At 40.8% G+C, this 19,953-nt stretch overlaps 1 protein-coding gene across 1 annotated transcript in view; it reads right to left on the bottom strand.

The window, feature by feature from the left end:
• Positions 1-6,179: 6,179 nt before the first annotated feature.
• Positions 6,180-19,953, bottom strand: part of LOC133624502 (complement C3-like) — an 87,737-nt gene continuing 73,963 nt past the window's right edge. Inside the window, exons 40-43 of the mRNA XM_061988109.2 lie at positions 18,262-18,354; positions 16,153-16,236; positions 15,875-16,019; positions 6,180-6,434 (exon numbers count right to left, since the gene is read on the bottom strand). Of these exons, the coding sequence (XP_061844093.2) occupies positions 6,293-6,434; positions 15,875-16,019; positions 16,153-16,236; positions 18,262-18,354 (464 nt within the window). The 3' untranslated portion in view covers positions 6,180-6,292. The remainder of the gene's footprint in view (positions 6,435-15,874; positions 16,020-16,152; positions 16,237-18,261; positions 18,355-19,953) is intronic.

Genomic DNA, 19,953 nt, shown 5'->3' with positions numbered 1-19,953 from the left:
GGTCCTGATGGCTTCATCTGGCCAGGATCTTCAGCTCTCACTGGACCGGTTCGCAGCCGAGTGTGAAGCAACTGGGATGGGAATCAGTACCTCCAAGTCCGAGTCCGCGGTTCTCGCCCGGAAAAGGGTGGAGTGCCATCTCCGGGGTTGGGGAGGAGACCCTGCCCCAAGTGGATGAGTTCAAGTACCTCGGAGTCTTATTCACGAGTGAGGAAAGAGTGGATCGTGAGATCGACAGGCGGATCGGTGCGGCGTCTTCAGTAATGCGGACGCTGTATCGATCCGTTGTTTGTGAAGAAGGAGCTGAGCCGGAAGGCAAAGCTCTCAATTTACCGGTCGATCTACGTTCCCATCCTCACCTATGGTCATGAGCTTTGGGTTATGACCGAAAGGACAAGATCACGGGTTTAAGCGGCCGAAATGAGTTTCCTCCGCCGGGTGGCGGGGCTCTCCCTTAGAGATAGGGTGAGAAGCTCTGTCATCCGAGAGGAGCTCAAACTAAAGCCGCTGCTCCTCCACATCGAGAGGAGCCAGATGGAGGGTGGAGTGCCATCTCCGGGTTGGGAAGGAGATCTTGCCCCAAGTGGAGGAGTTCAAGTACCTCGGAGTCTTATTCACGAGTGAGGGAAGAGTGGATCGTGAGATCGACAGGTGGATCAGTGCGGTGTCTTCAGTAATGCGGACTCTGTATCGATCCGTTGTGGTGAAGTAGGAGCTGAGCCGGAAGGCAAAGCTCTCAATTTACCGGTCGATCTACGTTCCCATCCTCACCTATGGTCATGAGCTTTGGGTTATGACCGAAAGGACAAGATCACGGGTTTAAGCGGCCGAAATGAGTTTCCTCCGCCGGGTGGCGGGGCTCTCCCTTAGAGATAGGGTGAGAAGCTCTGTCATCCGGGAGGAGCTCAAACGAAAGCCGCTGCTCCTCCACATTGAGAGGAGCCAGATGAGGTGGTTCGGGCATCTGGTCAGGATGCCACCCGAACGCCTCCCTAGGGAGGTGTTTCGGGCACGTCCGACCGATAGGAGACCACGGGGAAGACCCAGGACACGTTGGGAAGACTATGTCTCCCGGCTGGCCTGGGAACGCCTCGGGATCCCCCGGGAGGAGCTGGACGGAGTGGCTGGAGAGAGGGGAGTCTGGGCTTCTATGCTTATGCTGCTGCCCCCGCGACCCGACCTCGGATAAGCGGAAAAAAATGGATGGATGAGTGAATTCAAATATGCTTGATATTTGTATTTGTATAGAATTTGCATATGTGGATCGCTTTTTTGCTTTTGTGTCGATGAGACATTTCTACCACAAACCAGATGCACAAATAAAAGTGACCTACACACTCCCCTGAACAACCAGCAGAGGGCACTGCAGCCAGTGGTTAAGTAGCTTTTTACCCAGGTCAAGACCAACCCTCTATCTAATGCCTTAAGGTTCAATCAATCAATCAATCAATCAATCAATCAAACTTTATTTATAAAGCGCTTTTCATACATAAAATAAATGCAACCATTTATTGCATTGGTTATTTTGTTTAGTGCCATCAATGTTGAAATGTTAGCTATGTATCCATACTGGCTGACTACTTTTGTCCATGAAGTCACCCGATAAGAGTATTAGACTCTTGAGATTACAGTATCCACCAAACGTGATGATGTCATATGACTAAATAATACAAAATAACTAATGTCCCGCCCAGGGCCGGCCCGTGGCATAGGCCGTATAGGCAAATGCTAAGGGCGCCGTCCATCAGGGGGCGCCACGCCAGTGCCACAAATGTTGGAGGAAAAAAAAAAAAAGTTGGTACTATTATTTCTAAATACAAAAAATAATCCCACGTTAATTAAAATGCAAAGTAAAGCCTATATAATAGAAATATTATTTGTTACAACATTACGCCCCCCCCCACCTTCCCGTATCATGACTCTTTTTGGACGTCACCACATCAAAAAATCAACACAAGATGTCAAAACGGCCAAAACTGTCAGGTGCCCAGGGAAGAAATAAGAGAAAAGAAGAGGAGGAGAAACGAGAAAAAGACAAGAGGTAGCACGTAGGTAACGTTAGCCTACATGAAATTATTTGTCTGTTACAGAATGTGATAGTAACCTGGCTTTTTAGCATTAAGCTAATGTTACATGATTCGGCAATTGCTAGTCAATAAATAGCTAGTTCTGTTTTAACGTCGGGTTAATATTGTGGAGGGGGCTAAATTGTTATGGAAAATAATAATGTAACGTTAGGTAATTACAGTACTCCCACCTTACATTCCTCAGGGACATTTGTATTAGATCTTTTAAGCAGGTGTTTTTTGTTTACATTGTTATTGCCTTCTGGTTAGCTAATGTTTGCCCTGCAGGTAATAGTCACTTTTCCACCCCTTTATATATTAGGTATAGTTGTAAGCCTAGTTGTTAAAGTGCACATCATTAATGTAAATTAAGCAATATGTATGTAAAAAATATTGTATTTCATATATTCATTTTTTATTTTTTGCATTCATTTATTTATTCATATTTTTTTTATCTTGTTAACTATTCTGATTGTTAATTTGCTTTCTTTAAGTAAAAAAAAAAGGTCAAAGACAAAGCTATTCGGTTTCTTGTGAGTATATACACTTTACTGCCGATGTAGGGGGGCGCCACCTAAAATCTTGCCTAGGGCGCCAGATTGGTTAGGGCCGGGCCTGGTCCCGCCCCCCCGACTCTCGGTCATTGTTTCTCTTTTCTTTCTGCCTTCCTACTGTTCTGTGAGATAGGAATGTTAAGATGGTACAGGGGTGGGTGTGGGGTTCCCCACCCTGTCTCCTGGCAGCTAATTGGTAGTAGATAGCAAGAAGGATGTCCTGTTTATCTATTAAAGTCATTGTAATGGGTGTGTTTGTACAGGTGGTGGCATTAACTTAGAATTTAATGGCAGCAACACATTGCAGAAAAGTTGGCACAGGGGCATTTTTACCACTGTGTTACATGGCCTTTTCTTTTAACAACACTCAGTAAACGTTTGGGAACTGAGGAGACCAATTTTTGAAGCTTTTCAGGTGGAATTCTTTCCCATTCTTGCTTGATGTACAGCTTAAGTTGTTCAACAGTCCGGGGGTCTCCGTTGTGGTATTTTAGGCTTCATAATGCGCCACACATTTTCAATGGGAGACAGGTCTGGACTACAGGCAGGCCAGTCTAGTACCCGCACTCTTTTACTATGAAGCCACGCTGCTGTAACACGTGACTTGGCATTGTCTTGCTGAAATAAGCAGGGGCGTCCATGATAACATTATTGGATGGCAACATATGTTCCTCCAAAACCTGTATGTACCTTTCAGCATTAATGGTGCCTTCACAGATGTGTAAGTTACCCATGTCTTGGGCACTAATACACCCCCATACCATCACAGATGCTGGCTTTCGAACTTTGCGCCTATAACAATCCGTATGGTTCTTTTCCTCTTTGGTCCGGAGGACAGGACGTCCACAGTTTCCAAAAACAATTTGAAATGGGCACTCGTCAGACCACAGGACACTTTTCCACTTTGTATCAGTCCATCTTAGATGAGATCGGGCCCAGCGAAGTCGGCAGCGTTTCTGGGTGTTGTTGATAAATGGCTTTTGTTTTGCATAGTTCAGTTTTAACTTGCACTTTCAGATGTAGCGACAAACTGTAGTTACTGACAGTGGTTTTCTGAAATGTTTTTGAGCCCATGTGGTGATATCCTTTACACACGGATGTCGCTTTTTGATGCAGTACCGCCTGAGGGACCGAAGGTCTGTAATATCATCGCTTACGTGCAGTGATTTCTCCAGATTCTCTGAACCTTTTGATGATATTACGGACCGTAGATGGTGAAATCTCTAAATTCCTTGCAAAAGCTGGTTGAGAAAGGTTTTTCTTAAACTGTTCGACAATTTGCTCACGCATTTGTTGACAAAGTGGGGACCCTCGCCCCATCCTCGTTTGTGAATGACTGAGCATTTCATGGAATCTGCTTTTATACCCAATCATGGCACCCACCTGTTCCCAATTTGCCTGTTCACCTGTGGGATGTTCCAAATAAGTGTTTGATGACTATTCCTCAACTTTATCAGTATTTATTGCCACCTTTCCCAACTTCTTTGTCACGTGTTGCTGGCATCAAATTCTAAAGTTAATGATTATTTGCAAAAAAAAAAAAATGTTTATCAGTTTGAACATCGAATATGTTGTCTTTGTAGCATATTCAACTGAATATGGGTTGAAAAGGATTTGCAAATCATTGTATTCCGTTTATATTTACATCTAACACAATTTCCCAACTCATATGGAAATGGGGTTTGTATATATATATTTTTTTACTATACAATACAATTCAAACTGCTTAATATTTCTTTCAACATGTATTAAAAACCTTAAATCACATTTTCAAAAAGCCCACACAATGTGCATATGCATACATGGAAGTCATTTTACAATATTAAACAATATCAGAAATGAACAGCAAGTATCCGTGGTAGCTTATTTGTTGCATCATAGTACTCATGCAATTATCTACTTGCACTTCGGTTTTTGTACCTCCCACTTTTTGTATATAGTTCCAGTACAAGCTTGTCATTCTGTGGCATCGAGTTCCCTAACAAATAATCTCACGCATTTATGTCTCAGTCTGCGTGCTTTTTTTCATTGAGTAAAGCTGCAAAATAATCCACTATGGGGTGAACGAAAGTTGTGAGTGCCAGCACTTTTCAGAATGTGAGAAACACTATCGAATCCATTTCATACAACCTTCCTATGTATTTTGCATTGATTTCTGTAAATAAAAATATAAGATTATTCTATTTAAATGTGATTAGTGTTAATAATTTTGGGTGTCTGGAACAGATTCATTGTATTTACATTATTTCATAATATAAACATTGCTTTAGTAATAGTGGAAACTGAGGTACCTCTATTACTTTACTACTAATCAGCAGGGGCGTCACTAGCTTTTAAGGACATGGGGGGCTTAGCCCCCAGGAGATGCATAGGATGCGAGCGAGTAGCGCACGAGCACAAAACTTCACAAACGGCTAACAAAGACTTAGAAATTATTCATTGTTATTATTTTAAAAAAATGCACGGGACGATATGAAATGCTCCCCGGGACGATGGTTTTAACCATTTTTTTATTTTTATTTTTATGAATTTATGAATTTTACATTTTATATTAAATGTCTTGGTTTTTCCTCCCTCTGAAAGTCCTATGAAATAACAAGCTATAATACACCAGCTATTAATGTAACAATACAATAAAACAAATATATTTGATGTTTTTTTTCCATTATTTTATGTATATTACTGTATATTACAAATATTATATATTGTATATTACATATTAATATATAATATAATATATAATAATATATAATAATAATTTTGACAATGCTCAAGTCTCACCAATGTGGAGATGTGTTATTTTAATTATTATTAATTATTATAATAATTATAATAATAATAATAATAATAATAATTAATAATACATTATAATAATTAATAATTATAATAATAATTATAATAATAATAATTATAATAATAATAATAATAATAATAATTATTATTAGTAATAATAATAATAATTAATAATAATTATTATAATAATAATTAATAATAAAAATTATAATAATAATATATAATATATATATATAATATATAATATACAATATTATATATTGTATATTACAAATTACTGTATATTACAAATGATGTGGGCATTTTTTATATGAACAAGTCCAAGGACCGCAAGCAAGGTCGCAGAGAAAATGCGGACTGGAGTTTGAGTGATGTGGGCATTTTCTATATAAACAAGTGGAATGGATTGGATACCAACACACTAAAGGGGCTCTCTCCCTTACGCTATGAAGTGAGGAAACTGAGTGAATAATGACGGATTATATGATTATTTAAACTCATATTTGGACCACTTTATAATATGTCGGCATGTATTTGTAAAAAAAAAAAAAAATTAAAAAATAAATAAATATAACACCAAATTATTTAGGGGGGCTTAAGAATATTTTAGGGGGGCTTGAGCCCACCTAAAATAGGCCTAACAACGCCAATGCTAATCAGTGAGTGCATTTTCCATTAGTGTTAATATTACCTTTTCATCATAGGCATCACCTACCATCTGTTACATTGACTGTGTTTTTTCTTTCAAAATAAAACGGAGGCAATGAAATTAGAAATTGTTTCATTTTTAATAAGGACAATGTAACATTTTCAAAAACATCGGAAATTGTACATAATGAGAGTAATGCCCACAAAAATATTGTTAAGGCATGTCTTTGACTATTGCTCACATCCAAAATCTGCGTATTTCTTCTCGAGCTGCTCCATGCCTAAGCACACAACTCTGTGTTCCATGGTTTGGCACTCTGCAGGTGTTGGCCAATACTCCAGCCAGGTCTTCTCTCCAAGCACGTACTGAAACCTGAGGAGAAAAAAAAGCAAGTAGGGAAAGGAAAATAAGTCGTAGACCAGGGATCTGCAACGCTTTCCAGGGCAAGGATCTCCAAACTGATGGAAAAATGGAGCGCACACCCCTACAGTCGTCGGCGGCTTCATCGTGGAATCAAGCGGAAAATAATTCAAGTGCTAAATATTACTGTATTTACAGGTAAAAGTCAGTAAATTAGAATATTTTGAAAAACTTGATTTATTTCAGTAATTGCATTCAAAAGGTGTAACTTGTACATTATATTTATTCATTGCACACAGACTGATGCATTCAAATGTTTATTTCATTTAATTTTGATGATTTGAAGTGGCAACAAATGAAAATCCAAAATTCCGTGTGTCACAAAATTAGAATATTACTTAAGGCTAATACAAAAAAGGGATTTTTAGAAATGTTGGTCAACTGAAAAGTATGAAAATGAAAAATATGAGCATGTACAATACTCAATACTTGGTTGGAGCTCCTTTTGCCTCAATTACTGCGTTAATGCGGCGTGGCATGGAGTCGATGAGTTTCTGGCACTGCTCAGGTGTTATGAGAGCCCAGGTTGCTCTGATAGTGGCCTTCAACTCTTCTGCGTTTTTGGGTCTGGCATTCTGCATCTTCATTTTCACAATACCCCACAGATTTTCTATGGGGCTAAGGTCAGGGGAGTTGGCGGGCCAATTTAGAACAGAAATACCATGGTCCGTAAACCAGGCACGGGTAGATTTTGCGCTGTGTGCAGGCGCCAAGTCCTGTTGGAACTTGAAATCTCCATCTCCATAGAGCAGGTCAGCAGCAGGAAGCATGAAGTGCTCTAAAACTTGCTGGTAGACGGCTGCGTTGACCCTGGATCTCAGGAAACAGAGTGGACCGACACCAGCAGATGACATGGCACCCCAAACCATCACTGATGGTGGAAACTTTACACTAGACTTCAGGCAACGTGGATCCTGTGCCTCTCCTGTCTTCCTCCAGACTCTGGGACCTCGATTTCCAAAGGAAATGCAAAATTTGCATGGTTGGGTGATGGTTTGGGGTGCCATGTCATCTGCTGGTGTCGGTCCACTCTGTTTCCTGAGATCCAGGGTCAACGCAGCCGTCTACCAGCAAGTTTTAGAGCACTTCATGCTTCCTGCTGCTGACCTGCTCTATGGAGATGGAGATTTCAAGTTCCAACAGGACTTGGCGCCTGCACACAGCGCAAAATCTACCCGTGCCTGGTTTACGGACCATGGTATTTCTGTTCTAAATTGGCCCGCCAACTCCCCTGACCTTAGCCCCATAGAAAATCTGTGGGGTATTGTGAAAAGGAAGATGCAGAATGCCAGACCCAAAAACGCAGACGAGTTGAAGGCCACTATCAGAGCAACCTGGGCTCTCATAACACCTGAGCAGTGCCAGAAACTCATCGACTCCATGCCACGCCGCATTAACGCAGTAATTGAGGCAAAAGGAGCTCCAACCAAGTATTGAGTATTGTACATGCTCATATTTTTCATTTTCATACTTTTCAGTTGGCCAACATTTCTAAAAATCCCTTTTTTGTATTAGCCTTAAGTAATATTCTAATTTTGTGACACACGGAATTTTGGATTTTCATTTGTTGCCACTTCAAATCATCAAAATTAAATGAAATAAACATTTGAATGCATCAGTCTGTGTGCAATGAATAAATATAATGTACAAGTTACACCTTTTGAATGCAATTACTGAAATAAATCAAGTTTTTCAAAATATTCTAATTTACTGGCTTTTACCTGTAGGTCTTATACAGGAATAACTAAAAAAAATGTGACTATTCTGTAAAAGTCCATTCACCTCAGTGATTCACTCTCAAATATGAAACTAACGTGATAGAAACTCATTACATACAAAGTGAGATACAGTACAGGCCAAACGTTTGGACACACCTTTTCCTCATTCAATGTGTTTTCTTTATTTTCATGACTATTTACCTTGTAGAAACTATGAATAAACACATGTGGAGTTATGTACTTAACAAAAAAAAGGGGAAATAATTGAAAACATGTTTTATATTCGAGTTTCTTCGAAATAGCCACCCTTTGCTCTGATTACTTTTTTCGCACACTCTCGGCATTCTCTAGATGAGCTTCAAGAGGTAGTCACCTGAAATGGATTTCACTTCACAGGTGTGCTTGAAGTTGTTTAGTACATAACTCCACATGTGTTCATTCGTAGTTTCGATGCCTTCAGGGACAGTCGACAATGTAAATAGTCAGGAAAATAAAGAAAACGCATTGATTGAGAAGGTGTGTCTAAACTTTTGGCCCGTATTGTATGTAAAGCTTTTATTTACTATCATTTTGATGATCATGGCTTACAGTTTTTGAAAAACCAAAGTGTTCTGAAATGTTCAATTCCAGGTTTTCATAAGCTGTAAGCCATGAACATCAAAATGGTATCAAAAGATGTCTTGAAATATCTTGAGTTGCACGTTATTGGCCCGTATCATATATAAGTTTCACCAAATCTAATTGCTGTTATAAACGAACCTTTGCACGGTAGTCACATTTTTTTGATTTTCACCTGTACGTATTACAGTGCAATATTTTTCTTATGTTTTGGCAATGAATTGTCACATTTTGTTGGTGACGAACCCCAAGATGCAGAGATGACGGCAGGCATCGAGCGAGAAAACATGATTTAATGTCCATCAAATAAAGGAAAAAACACAAACCAGAAACTAAGAATAGCCAAAACTGAAAACAGGAACCAGCAAACAGAAAAACTGGAAACAGCTAATGGCTAACAAGAAAACACGAAACAAAAGAGCTAGGAGACAGCAAACTGTAATTAGCTATAAGGAACTATCAAACAGGAACAGCTTACCGCAAACAACGACAAGTAGTAGACACGACAGGTAGTAGCTCTTACGACAGGTAGTGATGACAATAATCCAGCACTGACTGGAGGGGAAGGCAGGTTTAAATAGCAGCTGGCTGATTGACACCAGGTGTGGCCAGGTGCCAATCAGCCGCAGCTGAGGGGAAGCAGCACTCAGGGAGACAATGAGGAAATAACCAAAATAAGAGAGGAAATGACAGAGGAAAAACTAAAACTTGACCAAACTGTCAGGGACAAGCCTGACATGAATAATGATATTCACCCTCATCCGAGTTAACACTGCTAACATCAACAGGCGGCTAATCTTTCGGAAGGAAAACTTTTTGATGGGCGTCATCTTCAACTCCTGCCTCATCAATAACACATCTCCACATTGGTGAGACTTGAGCATTGTCAAAAGACGAGACTCGAGACGGACCGGGACTTGATGTCCGCTAACTTTTTGCAACTCAACGCTAAGAAAACGGAAATGCTGATTATCGGTCCTGCTAGACACCGACACCTATTTAATGATACCACCTTAACATTTGACAACCAAACAATTACACAAGGTGACTCGGTAAATAATCTGGGTATCATCTTCGACCCAACTCTCTCGTTTACTAGAACATCCTTCTTTCATCTCCGTAATATCGCTAAAATTCGTTACATTTCGTCCACCAGTGACGCTGAGATCATTATTCATGCGTTCGTTACGTCTTGATCACTGTAACGTATTATTTTGGGGTCTCCCTATGTCTCGCATTAAAAGATTACGGTTGGTACAAAATGCGGCTGCTAGACTTTTGACAAGAACAAGAAAGTTTGATCATATTACGCCTATACTGGCTCACCTGCACTGGCTTCCTGTGCACTTAAGGTTTTACTACTTACGTATAAAATACTACACGGTCTAGCTCCATCCTATCTTGCCGATTGTATTGTACCATATGTCCCGGCAAGAAATCTGCGTTCAAAGAACTCCGGCTTATTAGTGATTCCCAGAGCCCAAAAAAAGTCTGCGGGCTATAGAGCGTTTTCTATTGGGGCTCCAGTACTCTGGAATGCCCTCCCGGTAACAGTTAGAGATGCTACCTCAGTAGAAGCATTTAAGACCCATCTTAAAACTCATTTGTATACACTAGCCTTTAAAAAGACCCCCCTTTTAGACCAGTTGATCTGCCGTCTCTTTTCTGCTCTGCCCCCCTTTCCTGCGTGGAGAGGTTATTAGGTGACCACAGATGATGCACTAGCTGTTCAAAATCGGGACCACTGATCTGTGCATCAGTTGGGGACGTCTCTGCGCTGCTGACTTGTCTCCACTCAAAATGATCTCCTGCTGGCCCCACTATGGACTGGACTCTCACACTATTAACAAGATCCACTCGACGTCCATTGCACCGGTTGCCCAGGGGGTGGGGGTTCCCCACATCTGCGGTCCCCTCCAAAGTTTTTCATTGTATCCCATTGGGTTGAGTTTTTTCTTGCCCTGATGTGGGATCTGAGCCGAGGATGTCATTGTGGCTTGTGCAGCCCTTTGAGACACTCGTGATTAAGGGCTATATAAATAAACTTTGATTGATTGATTGATGTGACTCGGCGCGCCCCTTAAAGGGGAACATTATCACAATTTCAGAAGGGTTAAAACCATTAAAAATCAGTTCCCAGTGGCTTATTTTATTTTTCAAAGTTTTTTTCAAAATTTTACCCATCACGCAAAATCCCTAAAAAAAGCTTCAAAGTGCCTGATTTTAACCATCGTTATAAACACCCGTCCATTTTCCTGTGACGTCACACAGTGATGCCAATACAAACAAACATGGCGGATAGAACAGCAAGGTATCACTCTACGGAGACAGCCCTCGCAAAAATGACTAATGATCTACTGCTAACGATGGATTCTGATGCGTCATCTATGTTGCTGCTTCTTGATCTTAGCGCTGCTTTCGATACCGTCGATCATAATATTTTATTAGAGCGTATCAAAACACGTATTGGTATGTCAGACTTAGCTTTGTCGTGGTTTAACTCGTATCTTACTGACAGGATGCAATGCGTCTCCCATAATAATGTGACCTCGGACTATGTTAAGGTAACGTGCGGAGTTCCTCAGGGTTCGGTTCTTGGCCCTGCACTCTTTAGCATTTACATGCTGCCGCTAGGCGACATCATACGCAAATACGGTGTTAGCTTTCATTGCTATGCTGATGACACCCAACTCTACATGCCCCTAAAGCTGACCAACACGCCGGATTGTAGTCAGCTGGAGGCGTGTCTTAATGAAATTAAACAATGGATGTCCGCTAACTTCTTGCAACTCAACGCCAAGAAAACGGAAATGCTGATTATCGGTCCTGCTAAACACCGACATTTATTTAATAATACCACCTTAACATTTGACAACCAAACAATTACACAAGGCGAATCAGTAAAGAATCTGGGTATTATCTTCGACCCAACTCTCTCCTTTGAGTCACACATTAAGAGTGTTACTAAAACGGCCTTCTTTCATCTCCGTAATATCGCTAAAATTCGTTCTATTTTATCCACTAGCGACGCTGAGATCATTATTCATGCGTTCGTTACGTCTCGTCTCGACTACTGTAACGTATTATTTTCGGGTCTCCCTATGTCTAGCATTAAAAAATTACAGTTGGTACAAAATGCGGCTGCTAGACTTTTGACAAGAACAAGAAAGTTTGATCATATTACGCCTATACTGGCTCACCTGCACTGGCTTCCTGTGCACTTAAGAAGTGACTTTAAGGTTTTACTACTTACGTATAAAATACTACACGGTCTAGCTCCGTCCTATCTTGTCGATTGCATTGTACCATATGTCCCGGCAAGAAATCTGCGTTCAAAGAACTCCGGCTTATTAGTGATTCCCAGAGCCCAAAAAAAGTCTGCGGGCTATAGAGCGTTTTCTATTCGGGCTCCAGTACTATGGAATGCCCTCCCGGTAACAATTAGAGATGCTACCTCAGTAGAAGCATTTAAGTCCCATCTTAAAACTCATTTGTATACTCTAGCCTTTAAATAGCCCCCCTGTTAGACCAGTTGATCTGCCGTTTCTTTTCTTTTCTCCTCTGCTCCCCTTTTTCTTGAGGGGGGGGGGGCACAGGTCCGGTGGCCATGGATGAAGTGCTGGCTGTCCAGAGTCGGGACCCGGGGTGGACCGCTCGCCTGTGCATCGGCTGGGAACATCTCTACGCTGCTGACCCGTCTCCGCTCGGGATGGTGTCCTGCTGGCCCCACTATGGACTGGACTCTTACTATTATGTTGGATCCACTATGGACTGGACTCTCACAATATTATGTCAGACCCACTCGACATCCATTGCTTTCGGTCTCCCCTAGAGGGGGGGGGGTTACCCACATATGCGGTCCTCTCCAAGGTTTCTCATAGTCATTCACATCGACATCCCACTGGGGTGAGTTTTTCCTTGCCCGTATGTGGGCTTTGTACCGAGGATGTCGTTGTGGCTTGTGCAGCCCTTTGAGACACTTGTGATTTAGGGCTATATAAATAAAGATTGATTGATTGATTGATGGTATAGCGGATTCAGACTCGGATTTCAGCGGCTTAAGCGATTCAACAGATTACGCATGTATTGAAACGGATGGTTGTAGTGTGGAGGCAGGTAGCGAAAACGAAATTGAAGAAGAAACTGAAGCTATTGAGCCATATCGGTTTGAACCGTATGCAAGCGAAACCGACGAAAACGACACGACAGCCAGCGACACGGGAGAAAGCGAGGACGAATTCGGCGATCGCCTTCTAACCAACGATTGGTATGTGTTTGTTTGGCATTAAAGGAAACTAACAACTATGAACTAGGTTTACAGCATATGAAATACATTTGGCAACAACATGCACTTTGAGAGTGCAGACAGCCCATTTCAGGCACGCTAAGAACATATATTTTTCCACGATTTCAGCACTCAGGTTAACCATACCTAAATAGACACAAAATACTGCATTACACAAGACTACCCGAATGTACTCGAATGATTGAAAAAAATAAATGTCTTTAAGCTAAATTATTGGTAAACACAGTTTATGTATAATAATTTACGTAAAACCACGAGTAATGAATAAAGTTTTCATCAATTAATATATTCTGTAGACATACCCTCATCCGCTCTCTTTTCCTGAAAGCTGATCTGTCCAGTTTTGGAGTTGATGTCAGCATCTGCTTTGAGTGTCGCAGGATATCCACACATTCTTGCCATCTCCGTCGTAGCATAGCTTTCGTATGTAAAGTGTGCGGAACAAACGACTGACCATTTCGTCGGCTTTCCCCACACCCTCGTATTTTGAACAAATTTCGTCCTATTTCTTGCCACTTTCGCATCTTTGGGCCACTGGTGCAACTTGAATCCGTCCCTGTTCGTGTTGTTACACCCTCCGACAACACACCGACGAAAGTGAGCAAATGGAGGATTGCTTCTCGATGTGACGTCACAACGCTCCGAGAGCGAATAATAGAAAGGCGTTTAATTCGCCAAAATTCGCCGATTTAGAGTTCGGAAATCGTTTAAAAAAATATATGGTCTTTTTTCTGCAACATCAAGGTATATATTGACGCTTACAAAGGTCTGGTGATAATGTTCCCCTTTAATGCTAACAAAACTGCTATCAGCTATCAGCAGCTGTCTGGGCAAAGCTAAGTGGAAATGAACTCTGTTGATTCGCTTTCGATGTCAGAGGTGTGGAATGACAACGCGGGACACGCAAGGCTAACAACACAGAATCAATCAATCAATCAATCAATGTTTATTTATATAGCCCTAAATCACAAGCGTCTCAAAGGGCCAGAATGCTAACAACACGGTAAATGGTCGTAGCTGCGACTGTCAAGTTGACCGTCAAGTACCCTGCTAAACTGTTGTTTCTGAGGTGGAAGGGTAGTCTTATCTCTGCTCTGCTTAAACATAAACCAGCTGCTAAATAATGGGCTCTCAGCCAATCACAGAGAACCTCACCGAGCCTCGTGATTGGTACAGCAGCGATAGAGGCGGGTCCTACTTGTCAGAGGGCACACTCGACCAATTGGGTGCCCAGCTTCAAAAAGTGTCACTAAACACGTCTTCCATTGATCTGTTCACTGCAGTGTAAACGTCATTAGAGCCTCTGCTGTAGACCATAAGGCCAAAAAAACAACAACATATGATTCTAAAGGGGACAACCAAGGGTGTGCACATACTGTTCATAAGCATATTTGCCAACCCTCCCGGATTTTCCGGGAGACTCCCGAAATTCAGCGCCTCTCCCGAAAATCTCCCGGGACAAAATTTCTCCTGAAAATCTTCCGGAATTCAGACGGACCCGAGTGACGTGTCGACAGCCTGTTTTCACGTCCGCTTTCCCACAATATAAACAGCGTGCCTGCCCAATCACGTTATAACTGTAGAATGATCGAGGGCGAGTTCTTGGTTTCTTATGTGGGTTTATTGTTAGGCAGTTTCATTAACGTCCTCCCAGCGCGGTAACAACACACAACAACCAATCATCGGCCTACCCACACCCAACATTTCAGACTTAAACCACAGGTCCATCACCCGACTGGCAAAAACAATAGTCCAGGATATCACTCACCCACTACACCAATACATCATCCCACTACCATCAGGGCGCAGGTACAGAACTATCAAATTCCGGAGGGCCCGCCTCAGGAAAAGCCTTATCCCTGCAGCTATAGCCGTTCTTAACAGCAGGCCCGGCCGACCCGTCTGACAAGCCTGTAAATGTGTGTTAGTCTTGTATGATGTCTTTTTGTTATTTTTTTTTTGTGTGTGATGTGTAATGTCTAATGTTTAAATGTACGGCAGTGACAATTAATTTCCCCAAGGGGACCAATAAATCTAAATCTAATCCAAACAACAGCAGTCACGTTTTCGTCTACCGTAAAGCAGTTCGTCTGCCGTAAACAGCAATGTTGTGACACTTTTAAACAGGACAATACTGCCATCTACTGTGCATGCATATATGACAATAACATCTACAGCTTTTAGAGAGTGCAGTGCACAACAAGGAGACGAAGCAGAATGCATCATTAGAGAGGGTGTTCAGCATGGTTAGAAAAATAGTGACAGAGAATAGAACAAGGATGGACAATTCAACCCTTAACTCAACAATGAGTAGTTGAGTGTTATGTGTGTGTATATGTGTAAATAAATGAACACTGAAATTCAAGTATTTCTCTTATTTATATATACATATATATATATATATAATAAAATAAATATATATATATAATAAATTAAAAAAATAAATAAATAAATAAAATATATATATATATGTATGTATATATATATATATATATATATATATATATATATATATATATATAGCTACAATTCACTGAAAGTCAAGTATTTCTTATATATATATATATATATATATATATATATATATATATATATATGAAATACTTGACTTGGTGAATTCTAGCTGTAAATATACTCCTCCCATCTTAACCACGCCCCCGCCCCAACCACGCCAACCCCCCCCCACACACACCTCCCGAAATCGGAGGTCTCAAGGTTGGCAAGTATGTCATAAGAATACACAGACTTACGTTTGCCTCTCTTCATCTCTGTAAATATCCGTGGAAGTGCCCATGATTAAATACTTATTGCCGGTTTTTAGGTCCAGAGCTTCCCTGCAGTGTTGATAACTGAGGAATGTCCGCAGTTGGCCCTGAGCGCCCATATCGGTACTTCCTGCAATGGCATCACGGGAGAGGGAGGAAAAGAATGAATTGCTTTAAGTAAGACAGCGACCACATGTGACCACTTTTTCAAAGCAGACTCCAAGGAAAGTTGTCACAGTCCAAAAGAGGAAGTCAAATCCCACCTTCTTTGATGACAAGCAACACCCGCACCGTGTAAATGTCAGTTGACCCGCCGTCGACAAATCCTTCTATTCTCACCCTGTAGACTGAGGACAGACAAGTCACATGTTAGCCTCTCATCACGCTTGCCTTCCAACAGCTAAAATCTAATAGGAATCAAAATGCATATTCAGGGTAGCATTAAATGGTGTTATAAAAGTATTTTCCATATGGTTACAATCATTTTTTAACATTTACCTGAGTAAAAATCACACAAAAGTAATATGTGACTCCTTAGTATCTTGCCACTCTCTCGTTTTTGCCTGAGTGTGTAGAAAGCTGAAGAGGATGAGGGTGCGGCTTACAGGCTGGTAGTACTAGTAAATTATATTTATATAGCACTTTTTCTCTAGTGGGGGACGACGTGGCGCAGTTGGGAGAGTGGCCGTGCCAGCAACCTGAGGGTTGCTGGTGGCTTCTACCAACCTCGTCACGTCCGTTGTGTCCTTGAGCAAGACACTTCACCCTTGCTCCTGATGGGTCGTGGTTAGGGCCTTGCATGGCAGCTCCCGCCATCAGTGTGTGTGAATGTGGAAATAGTGTCAAAGCGCTTTGAGTACCTTGAAGGTAGAAAAGCGCTATACAAGTATAGCCCATTTACCATTCAGTGACTCAAAGCGCTTTACGTAGTGAAACCCATTATCTACATCTTTAAACTACATTTAAACCAGTGCTGGTAGTACTGGGAGCAGGTGGGTAGAGTGTCTTGCCCAAGGGCCCAACGACAGTGACGAGGGCGGCGGAAGCGGGAATCAAACCTGGAAACCCTCACCGCCGCTCTAGCAACTGAGCCATGCTGCCCCGAATCCATAATAATCTTTAAAGTTGCTCTGAAGCAAGATAGCATCCACTGACAGGTCTCTACTCACCGTCTGCCATCACTCCAACGCGCTATGTATCAGTACTAGTGTTGGAACGATACCAATATTTTGGTACCGGTACCAAAATTATTTTGGTACTTTTCTAAATAAAAGGGAACCATAAAACAATTGCATTATTGGCTTTATTTAAACAAAAAATCTTAGGGTACATTAAACATATGTTTCTTATTGCAGTTAAGTCCTTAAATAAAAGTGAACATACAAGACAACTTGTCTTTTAGTAGTAAGTAAACAAACAAAGACTCCTATGCAGTAACATATTGTGTCATTTATCATTCTATTATTTTGTCAAAATTACAAGTGGTAGAAAATAAATTATCAATCTACTTGTTCATTTACTGTTAATATCTGCTTACTTTCTCTTCCAACATGTTCTATCTACACTTCTGTTAAAATGTAATAATCACTTATTCTTCTGTTGTTTGATACTTTACATTAGTTTTGGATGATACCACAAATTTAGGTGTCGATCTGATACCAAGTAGTTACAGGATCGTACATCGGTCATATTCAAAGTTCTCATGTGTCCAGGGACATATTTCCTGAGTTTATAAACATAATATACATTTTAAAAAAACGGAAGAAGATGTTGTGATGACAAAAAATATTGACGTAATCATAGTAGTATCGACTACGTACGCTACTGTACTTGGTATCATTACAGTGGATGTCAGGTGTAGATCCACCAATGGCGTTTGTTTACATTTTGACGCCGGTGAGCTACGGTGTGTAGTGAAGCATGTTTAGCTATTCCTCGTCCTGCAGGGATGATACTTGTAAGGGGGGGACCTCTACTTTTCAGAGGCGGTATAGTACCGAATATGATTCATTAGTATCGCGGTACTATACTTATACCGGTATACCGTACAATTATAGTAGGGTCATACATCCAATATAAATTACTTCTTGAAAGTGGACTTTCAGACAAAACAGAGGTCATTGTATATTGTAGATAGATAGCGCTGCTTCACATACAAATACAGGAAAGTAAAAAACTCAATTTATTTTCTCAAAGCAAATAAATGACATCAAAAAGTATTTAATAATATTTTTATGATAGTGAATTACTCTCTTTTTTGTTATAATCTTAATGATCAACCTGTATAGACAGTGATTAGAGCATATTAACTTAAGATAAAAAAAAAAAAACACAAAAAAAGGAGGTCACACCAGGTCAGTATTTACACTTACCAAAGTCTATCTTGCTCGTCGGTGTACTCTCACAAGACTTCTCTGTGCGCAAGTCGTTGCTGATTTGGCCCTTCTTCTGAAGACTGCAGTTCTCTAGTTGCGGAGAGAATATAAGATTAAAATGTGCTGTATATAAAAATGTGTTGTTGTTTCTGTTGGAAAATACATTTTGGGATTTTGTTTGGTCCACGCTGTAAAACATGACTGTAAAAACTACGGCAAGCAATTGTTATATAGGAACAGTAAAAGATAGTAGTAAATGCAGTGGATTCCTGCAAACCAAAACACAGTAGATAACATAAATTACTATGGTTAAAGTACGTAGAAAACACATGACTTTACTGTGAAAATAATGAAAGATTATACAATGCATTTGCAAATATGTAATGTCACAAGCATGCAAATACTCTAAAATGTACGGTATTATTCTGTCTAAATTAAAGATTTTGCAGATTGTACATTTAATTTTACAGCATACCTTAATTGTTTTAGGGGTTTGTGTTAAAGCAGTAGCCGAGTTAACTTTTGACGAACAACATGTTTTCTTGTATTTTTGTGGCAAGTGGTTTCCAGACATTGAGGGGTTATGGCTATGTGCTTCATTGCAAACTGCATGGAAATTTAACCACGCTGTGTGTTGGAACTGGTGGCAAGCAGCTATTTAACAGATATGGAGCAGTTAAGGCTCATTTTTAACAGCTCACCTAAAGCAACATGGTGCGGAAGGCTGTGTTGTGAGTTGTCCAGTGAAAGGTTGTACAAATAATTTCAAGTTAAAATCCTCATGTGCCGCTCACATGTCTCGGAAATACAGGCATTTTGCAGATACTAGTATTGGCGCAGTGGTTAGCATTTGTGCCTCACAGTGAGAACGTGAGTTTGATTCCCAGGCTAGGGGTCTTAGTGTGTGGAGTTTACATGTTCTCCTTGTGACTGTGTGGGTTCTCTCCGGGTACTCCCACCTCCAAACACATGCACCTGGGGATAGGCTGATTGGCAACACAAAAATTGGCCCTAATTTGTCTTACGGTGAATTCCTGGCAACCACAGCTGCCAGTATTTTATCGTAAATTCAATTTTTTTTTTTTTGCAAACCGTTAACAAGCTATCATTTTCTTTCATCGTTCTAAGTTCCAGGAGCCCTCTAGTGTTTTTAGGAACCTGCTTTAAACATGTTTGTTTTCCAAGTTTCGAAATGAACTCGGGGGCCGGTATGGTTTCATTCCGCAGGCCACCCATTGGATAGCCCTGATGTAAAGTATATGCTTTCCCTTCGTTTGTTATGCTTTACAGACCATTTTCAAACCGCCTTCTGACCATCTTTTCAGGATGCGGCGTTTTGTGGGCAGTCTTAATAACGTGCCTCCACTTCGACTGTGTCTTCACCCCACCAGCCACCTTGTAGTTTTTAGCACTTCCATATTGAGTCTACTGACTCATATAAGTTAAAACTATACTATTTAGCTACTTTGTATTAAGGAAAGTAAGAAATGGCAACAACAGAGGATGCATGTGCATGTACGAGTCAGTCTTCCCCACAACAAGAGGATAGAGAACAGAAGGAAGTTGACTACAATGTTGGGCTGCAATGGAGGACTCGTGCAAAGCTCTTCGGGTAAACCTTTACCATATATGGAGATTTCCGCTGACGTCACAAGTTGTACAAATTCCAAATGGTTCGCTTGGAGGAAG

Source organism: Nerophis lumbriciformis, linkage group LG27, assembly GCF_033978685.3.
Source record: "Nerophis lumbriciformis linkage group LG27, RoL_Nlum_v2.1, whole genome shotgun sequence".
NCBI lineage: Eukaryota > Metazoa > Chordata > Actinopteri > Syngnathiformes > Syngnathidae > Nerophis > Nerophis lumbriciformis.
Note: the sequence above shows the minus strand (reverse complement) of the source record. Positions and strands in the feature narration are given on the sequence as shown.